Source organism: Alexandromys fortis, unplaced genomic scaffold (assembly GCF_014885135.2).
Source record: "Alexandromys fortis isolate MF-2015 unplaced genomic scaffold, M_Fortis_MF-2015_v1.1 scaffold_65, whole genome shotgun sequence".
Taxonomy (NCBI): Eukaryota; Metazoa; Chordata; class Mammalia; order Rodentia; family Cricetidae; genus Alexandromys; species Alexandromys fortis.
This window is the reverse complement of record NW_026067986.1, coordinates 9,068,478-9,088,393: the sequence shown is the minus strand read 5'-3', so window position 1 is coordinate 9,088,393 and position 19,916 is coordinate 9,068,478. Positions and strand designations below refer to the sequence as shown.

The 19,916-nt window shown below is 38.0% G+C and overlaps 2 protein-coding genes across 4 annotated transcripts in view; both read left to right on the top strand.

The window, feature by feature from the left end:
- Window positions 1–19,916, top strand: part of Gulp1 (GULP PTB domain containing engulfment adaptor 1) — a 210,703-nt gene that overhangs the window by 163,137 nt on the left and 27,650 nt on the right. For all 3 annotated transcript variants that reach the window (XM_050159174.1, XM_050159173.1, XM_050159172.1), the window contains 2 exons: window positions 6,788–6,859; window positions 16,395–16,493. In XM_050159174.1, coding sequence (XP_050015131.1) covers window positions 6,788–6,859; window positions 16,395–16,493 — 171 coding nt within the window. The remainder of the gene's footprint in view (window positions 1–6,787; window positions 6,860–16,394; window positions 16,494–19,916) is intronic.
- On the top strand, window positions 10,041–12,474 carry LOC126511792 (60S ribosomal protein L39-like). Its single transcript, XM_050159175.1, has one exon. It carries the CDS (start codon window positions 11,595–11,597, stop codon window positions 11,748–11,750), a length of 156 nt encoding a protein of 51 aa, XP_050015132.1. The 5' UTR covers window positions 10,041–11,594; the 3' UTR covers window positions 11,751–12,474.

The following is a 19,916-nucleotide window of genomic DNA, read 5'->3' as shown; positions in this document are numbered from 1 at the left end:
ATTTTGAGTGATTGGTTCATCTTGTTTTCTTCTGGTGACTATTCGTTCTAATCATTCAGTCTAAATTAATTTCATTGATTGTCCTTGCAATGCTGAAAATGTCGTGCAACTTGACGGTGAAAATGCAGGGACAACGGAGGTACTCCAATCCCACCTCGTCATTTTAAAGAGGGAACCTGGGCATTGAGTTCTCCTGTTTATGAATGAGAAGACAGATGTTGAGGATTTGACTGTATACAACATGGAATTCTTGAATTCAGTTCATTGCCTGAAGATCAACCCAGAAGCCTGTTTGTCCCTACAGCGTTTTCAGTGTATTTTATAAGAGAATAGATGGTCTAAACCTTAGCTACTCAGGTGCATATGGTAAAGAGAGTCATGTGATTCCAACTGTTAGCCAGATGTAATAGGCCATGTCACTTCCCTTTTTTTTTTTTATAGTTTGCTTAAAGGAACAGGAATAAATAGTGTGTGTGAGAGAGAGAGAGTTTGGAGGGTTGGGATTCTTTCACAGGCTTTGTGGCCTCAGAAAGTTCCTTCACCTCCTTAATGTCCAGATTCCCTCTTTCAAATGATGAGGTGGGATTGGAGTACCTCTGTTGTCCCTGAATTTTTTCCATATTGTTTTTTTTATTGATTTTTATTGAGCTCTACATTTTTCTCTTCTCCCCTCCCTGCCTCTCCCCTCTCCCCTTCAACCCTCCCTCAAAGTCCCCATGCTCCTAATCTACTCAGGAGATCTTGTCTTTTTCTACTTCCCATGTAGATTAGATCTATGTATGTCTCTCTTAGTGTCCTCATTGTTGTCTAAGTTCTCTGGGATTGTGATTTGAGGGCTGGTTTTCTTTGCTTTATGTTTCAAAACCACCTATGAGTGAGTACATGTGATAATTGTCTTTCTGTGTCTGGGTTACCTCACTCAAAATAATGTTTTCTAGCTCCATCCATTTTCCTGCAAAATTCAAGATGTCGTCCCTGCAATTTTTACCGTCATGTGGTTGAGACGTGCATTATGAAGCCCCTGCTTGTTGTTTTCTGTAAACATCCATTTTATATTCGCTCTCAGTTCCTTGGCATTTCTGCAAGGGGATTCCTCGCTTCACTCCAGCTGCCCCAGTCCTGCCCCGAAGGGCACCAGGCTGTGGTACTCCTGAAGCTGAAAAAGGCATCCTTCTGCCTTTGACTGCTTGTGAGTTTCAGGCTCAATGGGAGCCCTAGTAGCCTGCATAGGCTCTCCTTTGCAGAAACCAGGTCTGTTTGGGCTTACATTTCCTAATCGTCCCTTAAAAGCACGGATCTACTGAAACAACACACCCCATATCTGTCTATAATAAGAGCATGTGATTTCATAGAAAACGCTGAAATAAAGTGAGAAACTTCAAATGAAATACATTCAAAATATAAGTCTATCAATGCTAAGCTTAGTTTTAATCCTCTACCAAAATATTTTGGACCTATTTTAAAAGGTGCCCTTTAGAGCAATTAAAGTTTAAATTAAAATCTATCTTTTTAGTGGGTCTATTTTAATTTATTTCTTTCGGGATCATTGTTTTGGCAATCAAGTAACAGATTTAAACCTAATCGAATCTGACCTTTCTTTAGCAACTGGCAGTGAAGATGCGCTTTTTACAAATGGTTTTTCCCGTGTTGCTTGGCATTATAACATGGTAATTCAGCCAAATAAATCTATTAATTAAACTGGCTTTCTTGTATACAGCTAAACTCCTAAGTTGATTGTGAGGCAAAAAGGTTAAAAAGCACTTTTTGTTTGTTTATTTTTTGAGATAGGGTTTTACTGTCCTGGAACTGGCTCTTGTAGACCAGGTTGGCCTCGAACTCACAGAGTTTCACCTGTCTCCACTTCCCGAGTGCTGGGATTAAAAGTGTGTACCATCACCACCTGACTAAATAAAAAGTGCTTTTTAAAATTCATTTAAAATGTAATCATGTCAAGTTGACTTAGAAGATTCATCCTATGATATTTATAGTCAGTGTTGTTGGATACAAGGCTATATTCTCATTTGCCTGTTTTTCCTCTAATCAGAATATCATTAGTTAATATGCCGCCAAGATTCTTTATTCATTAATCTTGGTCTTAAAGATTTTTTTATATATTTTAACATGCTTTCCCCTTAACACTTATAGCAAATATATAGCAAAGACATACAATAAAGAGGAATATTTTAAATTTGAAGTCAAATGTACATTTTATATTTTTGTTATAAATTAAGACCTTCGTGTGCTAGATAATGACACATTTCTTGGCAGACTGGATAAACCCTTAGTTACTTAATTGTTTTTATTTTTAACTTATTTACATTTTGTTCTACACGTTCTTTTCTGGAGTGATAGAAGCAAACATAGCCGTTGAAATGGCTGTGTAGTGCTGTGCAACACTGCCCTCTTCTGGTAAAGAAGAAGCAAAGTCTACCACAAGCTTCAAAACAGTTCATTTTAAGTAATCCTTGAAAACGAGGGTGGAACTCTCAAACTTTTCCATACTTCTGTACAGTGCTTATTGTGAATATGATGGCATGAAGGAATATCAACAAAAAATAAAAGAGCAGGGGAATGACGTCACTGAGCTCTGTGCCACTTTCATTTTTTGATAAATATTAATCCAATATGACATTTTAATATGCTCTTTAATAGTGCAGATATTTTGTGCACTAGCAAACTTAATGAACATTTTCATACTTCCAATTTCAGTAGACTTTAGACTGTGAGATGATCACTTTTTTTGTTGATTTTTCGAGACAGGGTTTCTCTGTAGCTTTGCGGCCTATCCTGGAACTAGCTCTTGTAAACCATTCTGGCCTCGAACTCACAGAGATCCGCCTGCTTCTGCCTCCTGAGTGCTGGGATTAAAGGCGTGCGCCACCACTGTCAACATCTCACTAAACTGTAAATTTTCCATACATTGAACCTAGAGATCCCGCATTTCCTCTGTGTGGAATATAAAATAACATCTATAGTTGTAGATATTTGAGCTGTATTTATCAAAGACATCTTGAGACATCAATAAAGAGAAGATATAGCTTGTAAATTATGAGAAAAACATATACCACGTTGCCACACTTTTCAGTACAGACTAGGATTGCCCCAAACATTTTGGGTTTAGGTCAGTAGATTACAACAGATGGACCTTCTTGTTGCCTCCAGCAGCAGTAGCAGCAAGCAACTGCATTGCTAACTCTGGGAACTTTGTGGTGTTAGTGACCCCACCTTCTGTTCTTCCTACCATCTCTTCTGAGTTTGCACCCAAGACCTTTGTAGTAGCGGTGTTTCTGAGGAATCATAACAACTCCTTGGGAACCCAAGATCTTTGCAGTTTCTGTCTTCAAGCCTTTGAGACCATAATGTTTCTCTCTCTCTCTCTCTCTCTCTCTCTCTCTCTCTCTCTCTCTCTCTCTCTCTCTTTCTCTCTCTCTCTCTCTCCCTCTCTCTCTCGTACACAGTTTCTCATTCACCTCCTCTTCTGCTCTCTCCAGCTCCTCCTGTTCTGAACAGCTTCCTCCTTCCAGTTTCTCCCCTTCTGCTTTTATGTTGATTCTGGCTTCTGTGTAGGATTTTTGTAATTTGTCCCCACATCTCTGGGGTATGGTGTCGCACTGACATGTGCTTTTGTAATTCCCACCATGCTGCCTCTATTACCCTGGAACTTGTAACTTTGATTGGTGGAATGCAGTCATTTTTCTCCTGTTCTCTCTCCATCTCCATGGGGTTGTCTGTTAGGCTTCCTGGTATATTCCTCTCATTCGTGAGGATTGTGGAAAAGAGATACAGAATTGTGTGGTTAGGTCCTTCGTTGTTTATGAGCCACTGGAATTTGTATTTAAAACAATTTTTACTGACAATGCTGATGTTACCGGTACAGTGAATAAGGGCGTTTGTTTGTTTGTCTGCTTGCCTGCTTCATTTTGTTCTCTAATTCATTCCCAACTTCCATAACATTACTTGAAAAATGTTAAATCATCCAATATTATACATGACTTTTAGCTGTGTCAATGACCTTGAACTTCTTGTTTAGCTGGGAATGATTTTTTCCTTTTGTGTGTGGGAAAGGGCCTCACTCTCTGACTGACTACATCGACCAGGCTATCCTCTAACTCACAGAACTCCATCTGCAATTAAAGGAGTGTGTCACCATGCCTATCTACTGAAATTTTGATTTTCCTGCTTTGGTACCTCCAGAGAACTGGGATTACAGGCATAATATGTTTCACGTGATGCTGGGATTAAACTTGGAGTGTGTGTCTTATGATGTACTAGAAGGAGCTCTAGATTGGGAGTGTGAAAATGTTAGCAAGCTCATTCTAGTACATCATGTTTGAGCTTCTCAAATCCTTTTTATAAAGCAGTAGCCCCTCACTCTTCTTGCTAATGATAGTTTAGTGGTGAGTCTGTCACTGGCTTTGAAAAATTCAGAGAAGCTGAGGGAAGGAGTCTATCCTATATCCATTAAATTTTAATCTATAAAGCTCCTTTTCTGTTGAACCTTCTGATTTTTGAACCCTTGATCTTTTTGTGACCTGACATGGTGCTTTCAAATCCCTGGCACCTTCATACCAGCTCTGGAGATTAATATGTGCAGACATCCTAGCTCTGCTGCAGACCTATAAAATATAACTGGTAGGCATAGGTGATAACTGCACTCAGCCTTGGGAAGATCTCTCATGAGACCAGGGTTAAAAACACTGATGTAAAACAGAAGACTGTGGCAGACCAATTGGTGTCCATCTACGTTTAGCTGTCACTGTCTTCTTCTTCTTCTTCTTCTTCTTCTTCTTCTTCTTCTTCTTCTTCTTCTTCTTCTTCTTCTTCTTCTTCTTCTTCTTCTTCTTCCCCTTCCTCCTCCTCCTCTTCCTCTTCCTCTTCCTCTCCTCCTCTTCCTCCTCCTCCTCCTCCTCCTCCTCCTCCTCTTCCTCCTCCTCCTTCTTTTTTGGAGACAGGGTTTCTCTGTAGCTTTGGAGCCTATCCTGGAACTACCTCTTGTAGATCAAGCTGGTCTCGAGCTCACAGAGATCCACCTGCTTCTGCCTCCCGAGTGCTGGGATTAAAGGGTGACCCACTTCATAAACAAAAAATCTCCTTCTTTAGTCTTCTGTGTACACCCAATCAGTCAACAACACGGTGTCACCATTAGGAGAGCTTGTGTTAAGCCTCAGGAATAGTTGTTTGAGGTAACCTGTGTGTCCTAGTTAGAAAAATAGAGTCTTGTATCTTACATAATCTAGTCCTGATCTCAGTGCAGAGGTACCATACTTTTATCCCTGAATGACCTCCTCAGAGGGAAAGCCACAGTGTTTTCAGCTCACATTTTTGTCCTCTGTCTACTACTTCCATCTACTGCTCTCTGCCAGCTGTTCACAAACTTCGGTGCAGAGAATCAGCCTCAGGAAAATAATTTCCTGAACGTATCCCTAGAGAGTCTGATATGTTTGATAAAGGAAATTCCTTATTTTATTGCTTAATTTTCTATCACAGTAATTCTCAGGACAGGACAGAGAACATGTTTTAAAATGGGAGGGACTAGAGAGATGACTTAGTGTTTCAAAGTACTGCCTGCTCTTGAGAGGACCCCAGTTTAGTTCTCCACACCCACGTGAGAGCTCAAAACTCTTTGTGACTTCAGTTCCAGGAGGACACCCGTACAGTAGGCAAAACACCCATGCACATCATTTTTTTTAAGAAGAAAGAAAAATGAGGACCTAGATGAATTCCTAGTTCATTTTTCAAGATCGAAGCAAAGAAAATGAGATGCTTCGACCTTATTATTCTCTTCCGTTCTGCACATTAACACACAGAATCTTATCAGGATTCCTTACTTAATCACTTCCTCTAAAATGTGCACACACCCCGTATCTATGAGAAGTGATCTGTGGTGTATGACAAGAACAGAATAGTCTTTGGGAAATTTTGTACACTTGATGAGTTTACTGATTAATTGCGGTCTATGAAGAGCACTTCAAGGAGAGAAGCCACAGATTTCTGTTGCAGTGAGTTAACATGGTGGGCTAAGTTGGCAGAATTAATGTGGTTCCAGCACAGGCACTGATTGACAAGGTCATAATTATTAGGATATTCACGCTGGGAATTATTCCCAAGCTTTAACAAAACTTTAGCAACTTCAGGGTTATTTTAGAAAAATAGTGAATTTGTAGGTCGTGTATATTTTACTTTATAAATTTAGTGTACATATGTTATTGAACAGTGTATACTGAATGTTTTAAAATATGACTTTTGGATTCTACATATTATAGGAGTTTAGTAATTTGAAAACAAAGAAAAATGCTTATCTGGAATGATAAACATTAAAGATTCTATTACAGCTTAATGCAGTTACTACGTAAAGCATGTATATCCTTTGAACTTAAACTTTCAAAAGTGCACATCATTCTGGATGTTATTTTAGCCTTGAGGAAATGACTGATTACAATATTTAGCCATTATAATAAAAAGTCAATAACACTGAATTAGCATATTTACTAACTTTTAACTCAAGATTAAATTTATCTCTTCAGAGACAATGAAATAATTTCAGTTTTCTTTCTAGTAGGATCTTCAAGTAAAATATATAGTAAACTATATTTTTAAAAAATCTTTTGAAAAATAGGAATGATAAATGGTCAAATAACGTATTTTCGTGTGCTATGTACAAATTGAATAACAACTGCTCTCCTGAATTAGGATTTGTGTTTGAATTTTTTGCCTAACTTTCCCGTATGCAGAATGTTGGTTCCAGGTGGTTTAGTGAAGCCCGTGTCTCATGAGTGCTCATGTTCAGTTTCTTGGCAGCACAGAAGTGGAGCAGCCAAAGGGGACAGAAGTCGTGAGAGACGCTGTGAGGAAGCTAAAGGTAAGGAAGGCCCTCGGAAGAACGGCTGGTGTATCGGTCTCATGTAGGTAAGGAAAACCTTCAGAAGAACTAGTGTATCGGTCTCATGTCATCGGCAGGTTGATGGGAGTGAAAACATGCATAACTCTGGTAGGTATAGCTCCACTCTTTAAATTACAATTAAATATCTTTGGTCGTGAGCCTAGCCTTTAATGGCTGAGCCCTCTTTCCAATCCCTCAACCATTGAATGGATAAAGAAAATGAAAACAAACAAAACAACCGGAATGACATCTTGATAGTGGCATGCAAATGTATAGATCTAGGAAAAAAATATAGTAAGTAAGGTAACCCAGACAGAGAAAGACAAATTAAGTCTTTACAAATTAAGTCTCACAAGTGGCTTCTAGACATAAAGCAAAGAAAAGCCAACCTATAGTCCACAACCCTAGACAACAAAGAGGACCCTAAGAGCGACTTACGTGGATCTACATAGGAAGGAGAAAAAGACAAGAGTTCCTGTGTAAATTGGGAACGTGGTGGTTATGGGGGAGAATAGAAGAGGAGGGGGAGGAAGGGATGGGAGTGGAGAAAGATATACAGCTCAATAAATAAATAAGTAAGTAAATTACAATGAAATAACTATCATCTGTTCAAGGAGACATGTTAAAGTATAAATCATGGTTATTTTTCTGTTCGTACCATATTTTATAAAGTATCATTTCTTACAGTCACTAAAAGCTTTTAGGGTCAAATTCCCTAAGTGTTTATATTCAGTGGTCTGCCTTTGTATTTCTTGGCCAATGTGAAGCCATGCTCTAGCTCAAAACTAGTAGTACTATCATAAAAAATCTATAACAGTTAAATTATCATATCTACCAGCTGAAAATATTTTTGCAGCTGATTGCACAACAGACTTTGGAAATACCGCTATATATTAAGGATGTCCCAATGGGCCGTGTCAATCAGCAATGTTAGGGGAGATTGTGTAACTAAGAGAACAGAAGAAAATATTGATTAAACCGCCTAAGTATCCACAAGTAATACATTTCTTGAGAAAAAAATTATGCAACCTCATGAACTCATATTCACCAAGGTTCTTCATAAAATCTTATGACTACACACCACAAATATGTTTCTGTAAAACCCACCTCTCAAAAGTCAGTTGGGAGAACTCCTTCAAGAGGTCATGCATCTTCATATTCATAAGATGATCTGCATATCACTACTTTATTTGCAAAGTTAGCTTTTCTTTTGTGTGGCTGCTTTCACAATTTGGTGGATGGGAGATAACCTTTCTGTGACCTTGCTTCTAGAGGTGAGCTCTTTCCACAGGACTGTTAGGCCCTGTAGTGTGTTCCAAGCAGAATCATGAACGTTAAAAATTACTACTATGTTTTGAGAAGGTCAAATAAAGTATATGCAAAGTTTAAGTTGAGGAAAAAGATGAGAATGAGATTTATATTCTGGATAAAGAAATAAAGCAGGCCATGCCTTCATCCATTCACTCTTGTGACTATTTGATACAGTCCTTGAAGTAGATATTCTGGGCTTCCAGGATAATATCACTCACATTTAAGGAAAATGCTCTCTCTCGTAAGCCATTTCTTCCCATTGTCATTAGGCAATGTTTCAGGCTGGTCTTCATCTGAACAATATTTTTAGTCAGCAATAGAGGGTTTTATTGATGACCTTGTAGGTTGTGGCAACTCTTAATATATGATTGTAATTGTTTTAATAGTGGTCCAAGTCCTGGGTTGAGTACAACTTTACTGCAACCAGAATGTATCTTAAAAGAGCAATGGTGTTGCAATATTTCTTTAGACCTTTGGAATTCTTAATCCAGTATCTCTAATATGAAACTAAAAGGGTTCAATTACATTATGACTATGCCAAAGAGAGACTTAAGTGGCTTCTAATACTATGACTAGTTTATATGAGGTTTTAAAGGGCATATCTATAAAGTTCAATACCTAGAAATTAACCGTTTCAGGGGAAATATAATGAAAAATAACAATAGAGTTAAAATGTATACTGAACGGACAGTAGCTTTTATTAAACATGTGTCTTTCACAATAGATATGCATTTAACAAATAAATTGTATAGGTTGAAAAATTGGTTTCTCAGCAAAGTAAATATGTGTAAGAGAGAATTTTGCATTAGTGAATATGAGTAAAATGATGGTTTTTATCTGAGTTTGTTGAAATTGTTTCGCTTATGCTGTGTCTGAGGTCAGAGCTATGATAAAATGTATCAATATTTACACGTAGTTTTAACTTGCTATCCTATGGATGTGGCCATCGGGTGGCGCTGTGGATCCACTGGAAATAGAAACTTCCAAATGTCCGTGATGACCCCATTTTGATTTTCTGCTTCTTTTTTCCCAAACACGTGTGTCCTGGCTCTTTTAGTAAATACATTGTAGTGTTGGACTCATTCTTTCTCATGTAGCTAAAAATGTTCTTAATTTTACTCCCTTTCCTAAGTTAGCATTTTAAATGCATTGCTTTTTGACATTAGGTAAAACTTAGAAATGCAAGGATAATAAGGCAGTTAGAAATCTTAAAGAAGTTTCAGTAATGTTATATTTATACTCTCGCAGTTCGTCATATCTGCTTGATTTTTAACAGAATGTTTCTAATGATTTGGCTAGTCACTGGTGATTATAGAGAATTCCTTGTTTCTGAATGTTAATGTAAGAACTTGTGTAAGAATAAAAATACCTTCTGCTTGTCAAAATGACATATCGCATTTCGATTTCTTAATTATGAATTTAGCATGACATTTACAAACCGGTAATTATTTAAAAATGCGATATTATAAAACTCAGCACTGTTTTCATTATGAGTTTCATTTTCAGACGGGAGCTGTTTCAAGACAACCAGTTCAAACACCAGGACTCTGTGTATTCACAATTCGTTATGTTAAAATATGCATACACACTAGGACTTAGATATTAACTCAATGGCCTCCCTCAGACATGCGTAGATATAACATGTTTTGGCCCCAGTTTAAAAGGGCTGTCTCAGGCCGGGCGGTGGTGGCGCACGCCTTTAATCCCAGCACTAGGACTCGGGAGGCAGAGGCAGGCGGAACTCTGAGAGTTCAAGGCCAGCCTGGTCTACAAAAGCTAGTTCCCGGATGGGCACCAAAGCTACAGAGAAACCCTGTCTCGAAAAACCAAAAAAAAAAAAAAAAAAGAAAGAAAGAAAGAAAGAAAAGGGCTGTCTCCAGTTAAAGAGGCTCCACTTAAATCCATGAAACTGCTTCAATGTGATACAGCTTGGGAGTCACTGGCAAGATCTCTTCATCAGTTTAGGCCTTCATCATGGGATGTCACTCTGTGTTACAATTCCATTGTGTCGTCAGCCATTTTTCTTCAAATGACCAACTATTTAGAACCTAGTTATACAAAAAAAGCATAATTATTAGACTATTTTAGCAACGAGTGTAAGAAATATGAAGTGGCCTTGGAGTGCCAAATAGTTTGCAGATGATATGATAGTATACATAAGTGATCCTAGACATTTCTACCAGGAAACTCCTACAGCTGAGAAATACTTTTAGAAAGAGATTGGATACAAGTGTAACTAAAGTCAATATATCAATCAATCATATTTATGAATGTATACATATATATCAATCCATCATATATATAAATGTATACATATATGTTTATATATAAACAATCAAATCAGTAGCTAGACTGATAAAGATATCATGCCAACAACACTTTTCATAATAGCCTCAAATTATATAAAATATTTTGGAGTAACTCTAAGCAAGCGACTGACGTATATGATAAAAACTTCAAATCTTTTAAGAGTTTGAAGAAGATATCAGAAGATGGAAAGATCTCCCATGTTCATGGATCAGTGAGATTAACAGAATAAAAATGGCCATCCTACCAAAAGCAATCTACAGATTCAGTGCAATCCGTTTTTAATTCCAACACAATTCATTACAGACTTTGCAAGAACAATATTAAACTTCATGTAAAAACAAAAACAAAACAAAACAAAAACAGCATAGTTAAAACAGTGCTGTAAAATCAAAGAATTTCTGGAGGTATCACTATCCCAGATTTCAAGCTATACTACAGCGCTATATTAATATTTAAAGTGCATGGTATTGGCATAAAAACAGATACATTGATGAATGGAATCAAATTGAAGACCCAGAAATAAATCCTCATGCCTATGGACACTCGAATTTGGATTTTTTTTAAAAAGCCAGAAATACACACACACACACACACAAGCCAGCATCTTCAACAAATGGTGCTGGTCAAACTGGATGTCTGCATGTAGAAGAATGCAAATGCATATTTATCACTCTGCACAACTTCAAGTGGATCAAAGACCTCAACATAAAATCATATACACTGAAGCTGAGGGAAGAGAAAGTGGAGAATAGCCAGAACACTTTTGCCACATAGATGACTCTCCGAACAGAACACTGATAGTATAGGCAATATTAGTATCAGCAATTATTAAATGGGACCTCATGAAGCTGAAAAGTTTCTGTAAGACAAGGGACACTGTCAATCAGGCAAACCGGTAGCCTACAGAGTGGGAAAGTATTTTTTACCAACTACACATCCAATAGAAATAACCCAATTGAAAAACATGATACAGATCTAAAGAGAGAATTCTCAGTAGAGGAATTTCAGAAGGCTGAGAAACATTTAAAGAAAGGCCCAGCTCTTCGCCTTTCCTTCGCCATCGTGTGCCACCTGCCCGCCCAGCCTTCTCGCCATGTCTTCTCACAAGACTTTCAGAATCAAGCGATTCCTGGCCAAGAAACAAAAGCAAAATCGTCCTATTCCTCAGTGGATTCGGATGAAAACTGGCAACAAAATCAGGTACAACGCCAAGAGAAGACACTGGAGGAGAACGAAGCTGGGTCTGTAAGGAGTCAACAATGAATGGCAAAACAATTAATGATGAATCGTGATCCTTGATGAGTGTTACAAGATGAAGTTCAACATTTTCAATCTGGAGACTTGATCATGTTTAAGTTGGGAGTGGTTTCTCCAGTAATAAAATGTAGAACCTTTTGAAAAAAAAAAAGGGGCCCAATATTCTTATCCATTAGAGAAATGCAAATCAAAACTACTTTGAGATTCTATCTTACACCTGATAAGATCAATAATAGAAGTGAAAGCTCATGCTCAGGAGGATATGGAATAAAGGGAACACTCTATTGCTGATAGGATTGCACACTTGTACGGCCACTATGGCAACCAAATACTTAAAAAGTTGGGAGTGGATCTACCTCGAGATCCACTCTTAGGCATATAGTCAAAAAATGATGTATCCTACCATAGTGACCTTTGCTCAGCAATGTTCATTGTAGCATAGTCATAGTAGTTAGAAGCTAGAAACAACATAAACGTTCCTCAACTGAAGAAATGTAACACATTTATACAATGAAGTATTATTTACCTGTTTTTAAAAATGACTCAATGAAATTCATGTGAAAATGGATAGAACTAGAAGAAAAATCATCCTAAGTAGGTAACCCAGACCCAGAAAGACAGATATGGTACTTATTCGCTTATGAATGGATATTAGCCATAAAACAAATGATAACCAAGCTACAATCCATAGGTCTAGAGAGGTTAGGTAAAGAGGAAGGGTCTGAAGGATGCAGGGATCTCCTTGGGAGGAGGAAATAAAATAGATTTTATGATCAACCTGGGGGTAGGTGGGGACAGGAGTTGGGGGATCGGGTTGGAATAAGATTGGGTGGAAGGAAAAAGTGTGAGAAGAGTCACTTGGAATTGTCCATCAAATCCCTCCCCTCAGATTTCAGGGAATCCCATTGAAGAGGACATGGAAATATTGTAAAAACAGGATGGGATGGAGGACACCAGAAGAACAAGACCCTCTGAATCACCTAAACAAGGGATACATGAGTTCAGAGAGACTGAAGTAGCATGCACAGGGTCTATGTGGGTCTGCATCAGATCCTCTGTGTATATATTATAGCTATTAGCTTAGTATTTTTATGGGATTCCTTGCAGTGAGACCTAGTTGGTCTTGGATTCTTGTGCCTGCTCTTAAGACTCTATTCCTCCTACGGGGTGACTGTGCCCAACTTCAATATGACCGTTCTTACTTGTTTGTATTATCTTTTATTATGTCATATTTAGTTATTATCTCTGACTAACCTGTTTGTTTCTAACTAGAGACTGAGAGAGAGGGAGTGAATCTGGAGTGGCAGAGAGGTGGGATGGAACTGGGAAAAGTAGAGGAAGTGGAACTATAATTAGGAATATATTGTATGAGAATCTATTTTCAATAAAGGAAAAATACACATTCACAAAGTGGCATAGGATTGCCAAATAATAGGGTCTAAGAAATAAATTAATTTTCCTGCCCACTAGCATGTATCCTATTAGTTTTAGTAATAGAATTAGATTTCACTTTTTAAAATGTCCTTTGAGAGATGTATGGAAATCGTGCAATGTGGGCATCAAAACTCAATGTTCTATAAACTTTCATGACAAGCTCTAAATAGCACTAACACATGTTTAACTTACTTTATAATTTCAAATGATTTCATTTTTTCATCATTTTATGGATACAAAGACTGTGTCTTGATCCTGTATTGTACTGTGCTCATGTTTTATGTCCATTGAAGCTTTTTGTTGGATTGGATTACTATGTTGAATTTACAAGGATAGATCTATAAAGGAAGGAATTCAAAACAAAAATTGAAAGACATTTGCAAACAAGGCTGTTCAAGGATTTACATTAAAATAATAAATAAGAAAAAGAATATAGCCAAGGATAAGAGAGCATCTGTCATGCATTGTCTCTCATCACTCTTGAATTAGAAGAATTTTGGAACACAGTTTAAGAAGTCCACAAGTAAGAAAATCAAGGAGACTTAAGCTGGGAAAAAAGTTTTGTGAGCAGTGAGCTTGACATTTAGGAAAAAAAGCAGAGAGACCATGATTATCAAATTATTTAAGCTTAGAGTGAGTCTAATTCTAGATACAAGACTTTTGCAGATATATTTTCAGCAATCACGTCACAAAACTGATGGGAATGTTGATATTTACATGAAACACGAATGGGGAGTGTGATGGTGAAGGAAGATGTCTGAGTGCAAGGGAGCAAGTGCATCCTCCCTGATGCTTATTACCAGCCGATTTCGTGATTGGGGTGTGTAAGGACGTTAGGAAATGCAGTTTGGGTTGGTGGAGGATTGATAACTCAAGGCTTGTTTAGTACTGTTAACTTGGTCTTGACATGAGGTAGGGAAGTGATACCAGAGGGGCTTATACCAGCTGTTTAGGTCTCATCATCCCTTTCCTGCTTTCTCCGGCTTTCCTGTGTGTGTGTGTGTGTGTGTGTGTGTGTGTGTGTATACATGTGTGACATCAACACTCTCTTTTCTTTCTTCGTTTCTTCCTTTCATTTTTTCCTTTCTAAACAGACAAGTTTTAAATTACTGACTTTTGTAACAATATTTTCATAAAACACAAGGTTATGGGATTCATATCTGAGGTCACAGGAATTGCTGTTTTCAGATGGCGAAAAGCCCTTGGAAGTGACTGCGAGGCCCTGCAAGCAGCCCAGGGTGGTTTATCTCAGGTATCCTTCAATAAGTACAGAACACAGACCCACCGGTACTTTTAGTGTTTCATGCACGGAAACCTTAATTATACTGAGTCAAAAGTATACTACCATTGGGAAAGACAGCTAATATGCACGCTTTGAGGGAGCGTGCATATTTGAGGAATAACACTGCATGGAAGCAAAACATGTCTCTTAAAGACTGAGAAGTATTTGGCATACATTGGGTGTCATGTGCACACTGTGAGACTTCTAGAGGCAAGAGAACAATAATAATGAAGGAGCTTCTGTCAAAGGAACACAGGAAAAAAAGCAGACTGGAAAAGTATGCCACCCAAAGTGGGTACAAAACGAGTAACAGCGGCTGGGATTCGAAGGCAGACATTTGAAGGCACTCCTGTAAGCATTAACTGTGATCCTCTCTGCGGCAGTGCAAAGACATAAAGAAGAAGGCTTTGCACACTCTGCCCCGGGAACAACCACCATGCACGCGCACATCTGCCCTAGATTAGAATGGATTGCGCAATGCAAATAAATAGGACACACCAGAGCCCTGGAGCTCTGCCCGACCTCACATCTGATCCTTTAGAATCCAGTTCAAAGGACTTTCCATATGCTGCAAATGAGTGGTAGAAGCCCTGGCAGTGGGGTGTGCAATCCTACTACTTTAAAAGTCTCCTTTCTTTCCGTCTTTTTTTAAAAAGTCATATGAAGGGAAGGAACTAAGAAAGAAAATAGGGGGTGAGAGGGGTTGCCACCAGAAAGCAAAATATCCAGTAAACTAAACAAAATGGGGAGTTGGACAGAAATTGGGACATCCAGTGAACCGTGGATTCAAGTAAATAGCAATTAAACTAAAAAGGATTACAAAATACTGCCCAGGACATACTTATTCTAACAGGACATATATGTTGTGTGTGTGTATATGTGTGTGTGTGTGCTTAGGTAAATATCTGTATGTATTCTAATATTAAGTTTGTAAACATGTCTATTGTTTAATACTAAAATTCAGTTGGGATTCATAATTTTTCTCCCACTAAATCTGGAGAAGCTGGGGAGAGACAGGCAGAAACTTCCTCTGCGTGAGAGTAGGATGATATTCTTCAGATTTTACAAAGACCCAAACAGTTGTAAACATGTGCTTTAAATGAGTTGAAAGACGGGATACGACAGCTATGAAAGTAGGTAGAAACCACGGTGCCTACAAGATGCTGGCTGCGTTTGTGATTCTAGACCACATCTGTCCCCACAAAGGAGTCGTTCATGGTAAAATGACTGGAGCTCTCAGCTTTGGTCTAGATGTGTCCGTTGGTGTCATCTTTGTGGGTTTGACTGATAGGTCATGTACACAACTAGGTAGCTGTCACTCAACAGCAGGTGAACAGCTTTAAATTCTGAGAACACTTTAAAATAAAATTATCTCAAAATGAGGAACTCAGTACTAGTTTTCCCGCATGCTTTCTTTGCTGGTTGGTACACATTCAACCCTTTAAGTGGCATGTTAAAATGTATGAAAGTCAAGGTTTGGGCATTGTTTAGAAGGGTGTTGTTGGTGGTGTTTAATGATTAGGATCAGCTAGGCATAGTGTCTCATATCTGAAATCACAACACTTGAGTGTCTAAGGTAATGGATTGTTATAAATATGATCGCAGGCTGAATTTACATAATGATTTTGAGGCTGACATGGAATACAGAAAAAGAGCCTGTCTCAAAAAGAAAAGCCAAACAAACAAACAAACAAACAAAAATCCAAAGGAATCAGAAAACACAAGTCACTGCGAATGAATCTGAATTACGGTTACAGACAGAGAGGGTTACTGAGCAGAACTGTTTCTACAGAATGCTTTGTAATGGGTAGTCCCTGACTTCATGAATGTTGGTTACAGACACAAACGCCAAATGTCCATTTATGTTCATATTCCACAGTCATGGAATCACAATTTTGTGAATGTTTTTGTTATTTATAGTTTGCAAGACACATCAAGAAATCAGAAGGCCAGAAGATTCCTAAAGTTGAATTGCAAATATCAATTTACGGAGTAAAAATTCTTGAACCCAAAACAAAGGTAAGGCTTGTTTTTTGAGGGTTATGTGGACCTATTCTTCAATCAGTGTCAATTACATCTATTTTCATGGATATTTAACATTTATTACCAACTTTAGATGTTTGGTGCTTGGCGATTTATTTAAACATGTGTAGCAATTTGGAGAAAGGGAAGAACTTTTGGAATTTTGGTATTGTCTACCTGCAGCCTATGCCCCACATATAATAACTTATATAAAGTAGATTCAGTACTGGTAGTGCCTGTATCTAGTGATTTCTATCCCTCTATGTGCAAGATGCATATGGTATGGTTTGCTGGGTATGAAAGAAGACAAAAGCTGTGCAGTGTTAAAATGTCCTTTCGTGTGGATTCAATTGCTGTTTATTAGTTTTCTAGGGATGATATAACAAAATGCCAAAGTCTGGATAAATTAAGCAATGGCGATTTGTTTCCTTTGTAGTTGTGAACCTATAATCTCAATATTCGTATGTCCACAAACTCAGCTTCTCCTTTAGCCTCCTCCTTTGGCACAGCTGTATCTTCATGTGCGCACATACTTGAGATGCTTTGTATGCCTGGGTTTTTCTTATTTGTTTTTTTGCTTTGTTTTGTTTTTCAAAAGGACACCAGATTGAATTAAGGATCATACAATGCTTTTATATGAGTTGTATTACCCATATAAATGCCTTATCTCCAATTTTTAATTTTAAGACAAAGTTTCATATTTGTAGCAACATATATTAATTAAACATAATAATGAATTTCATTATAACTGAATGAAACTTGTATACAATATATTTTAATCCTGGTTATTGCAATCACCTTTTCTTAATTGCTTCCTACTCCCAACAGTTCCCTTTCTTTGCCCCAATCAGTGCCCCTTCTACTTCCATCTTCCTTTTCCCCCAATGAGTTTTACTCGTAGCGCTTACAGGAACATGACAAGGGGCTTCTCACTGTATTATATGCTATTCACCCGAGGGAAAGTTCTCTCCCTTCACCGTAGACTCTCTCTAGATCCTGTTGAAGTGATTGGAATTGTGTGTTTTTTGCAACTACTCTCAAGATTTCTGTTAGGACCAAGCTTGTGCTGGTCTTGCGTAGGTAATTAGAGCTGCATTGAGTTCTGAGTTCAACAAGCACGCCATACCCCAGAAGCTGGTAATTCCACATCTCTCCATCCCTTCCTATGGCTCTGTCATCCTTGCATCCTCTGTGAGGCCCCCTGAGTCCTGGAGGAAGTAATATAGATGTGTAACTTACAGAGGAGTACTCGGCAATTACTCTGTCTCATCATCTCAGCAACCACAAGTCCCTGCAGCTACCACTGCAGTGCAAAGGAAGCTTTCTTGGTCCAAATGGATGCCATTAATCTGTGGGCGTAAATTTAGTTATTTAGGAGGTAGTTTGTTGACACATTATGTCCATTTAGTAAACCGCAGCCATAATTTTCTTACTAGGATTTATTTATAGGACTTCTGGGGCTAAAGGCTTCGACCATGGGACTACAATGCCAGACAGGAATTCTCTCCTCTGGTGCAGACTTCAAATCCAATTAGAAAGTAATTGGTTGTCTCTGTAATATAGATTTGGTAAAGTTGTACCAGTGAGCTCATCTGCCAGTCCAGTGGATAGTACAGCCTGCAAAGATTCAATTGTGGAAGACTGGATAGCAATTCTTCCTTAGCAGCCTGCACAGCACCTCCTGACACCATGAAGGCAAACCAGGAGGAAGAAAACTTGATTTTTCTATGTCCTCTGGCTGACACTATGACATTTTCAGCAATAAGGTCTATCCATCTAGTTCTGTTAGACATCCAACAACAGTGGTGATCCCTCTTTATTTGGGGTTCTCAGGGGAATCCTGAATCAACCACTCATAGGAGCTAGCCTACCCCTGACACAGGGATTTTCATTTAACGACTTATGTTTCCTAGGTGCAGCTTTATCTACCAATTCAGGGGCCTTCTATTTAAATTCATTGTTTCTACATTTTATACTTTTAGCCTTTCTTACCAGTCATCCTTCTTCCTTTGTTTTTTTTTCTTATATTGTTAGTTTTAGTTGATCTTCTTGCCCAACCCCTTTGTTTCTTCCAGCTCCCAACCACCGCCCCCACTTAATTCTTGCCACTGCAATATAATATGTCATAAGTCAGACAATACTCAGAATAGTTCACCAGCATGAGCAATAAGCCTTAGAGACCAAGTAAGAATATGGTAAGGAGATTTTCTAATTGGCGGCAGCTAGATGTCTGCTTTATTTAGATACGGTATCACGAGCTGGCTGCCAATGGTTGGTTAAAACCCAGCTGTATGTAATTGGCTGAAGAAGTTGCTCTGTTATACGTAAAGTTAGGCTGCTAACATACTCTTGGCTTGCAAATTTGTTAGGCAAGAACTGAAATAGGCAGACAGCCTCAAACTAATGAGCTTCTGTATATTTCATTAAGCATTTCTGATATAATTATAGTTTATCGTATTGGGAATGAGCTCTTCGGGCAGTAGAATGGTTTGTATCTATCTATAAATAAAAATGGGATTTTTAAAATACACTACTAGTCAAGAAATAGTCTTTCTTATACAGATACTAGGTTTTTCCCACTTGGATGGGTAAAAATTGAAATAAATGCAATCTCTGTAGCAGTTAGCGCCTATGCTTTTCTCATTTCTACTCCCCTTAGCTGTTCTCTACGTGTAGTGTGTGGTTCTGGAAACAGAGGACCCAGAGAAACACAAATTGATCTTTTCATTTCAGCTGTAATCAAAGATGTTGATTATAAGCATGTGTGTTTCCTCGCTGTGCGTTTTGTTGGTGGTGTTCCCAAATCTCTTTAGCACATCTCACAAAATTAGTTCTGGATTTAATATCCATGAATTTTATCACAAGGTGGACTGTCTAACTCTATACAGAAAACAAGTTAGGCCTAAATACAAGAAGCTCTGAGTTCCACAAACAGAAAACAACTATGAAGGCATGTTTATAGCTTCTCTGCTTTATGCATTCTAGGATATTCTGCCCAGGGGTGGTCTCACCCATCACTAACATAGCTCTTTCCACAATGTAATCAATATGATATCCTACTGATATGAACAAAGGCCTGTTTCTTAGTGTGATTCTGGGATTATCTCATGGTAATAGTTCCCATAAACCATCACACCAATATCAACAAATATTAGGATAATGTGGGAATGATTATAACTAAATGCCTTCTGTGACCATACTGGCTGCTGAGTGGATGAAAAATGGCACATTCCACCACTAGCTATAGAAATGTTGTGATTATCCTATAAATAAGAAGAAAAAACCATTTTTTCTGAACTGTATAAATATAATTTATATTTTTATGAATTATAAAATTTATAAGATTAGTATAAAATGTATACTAATATAAAGTCATTAGGTCTTTTTTCTAAACCATATAATGATAAGATGGAAATGTAT

Bases quoted from the DNA above. Each gene is read 5' to 3' on its own strand.
- LOC126511792 (XM_050159175.1), top strand. From the start codon at position 11,595: ATGTCTTCTCACAAGACTTTCAGAATCAAGCGATTCCTGGCCAAGAAA.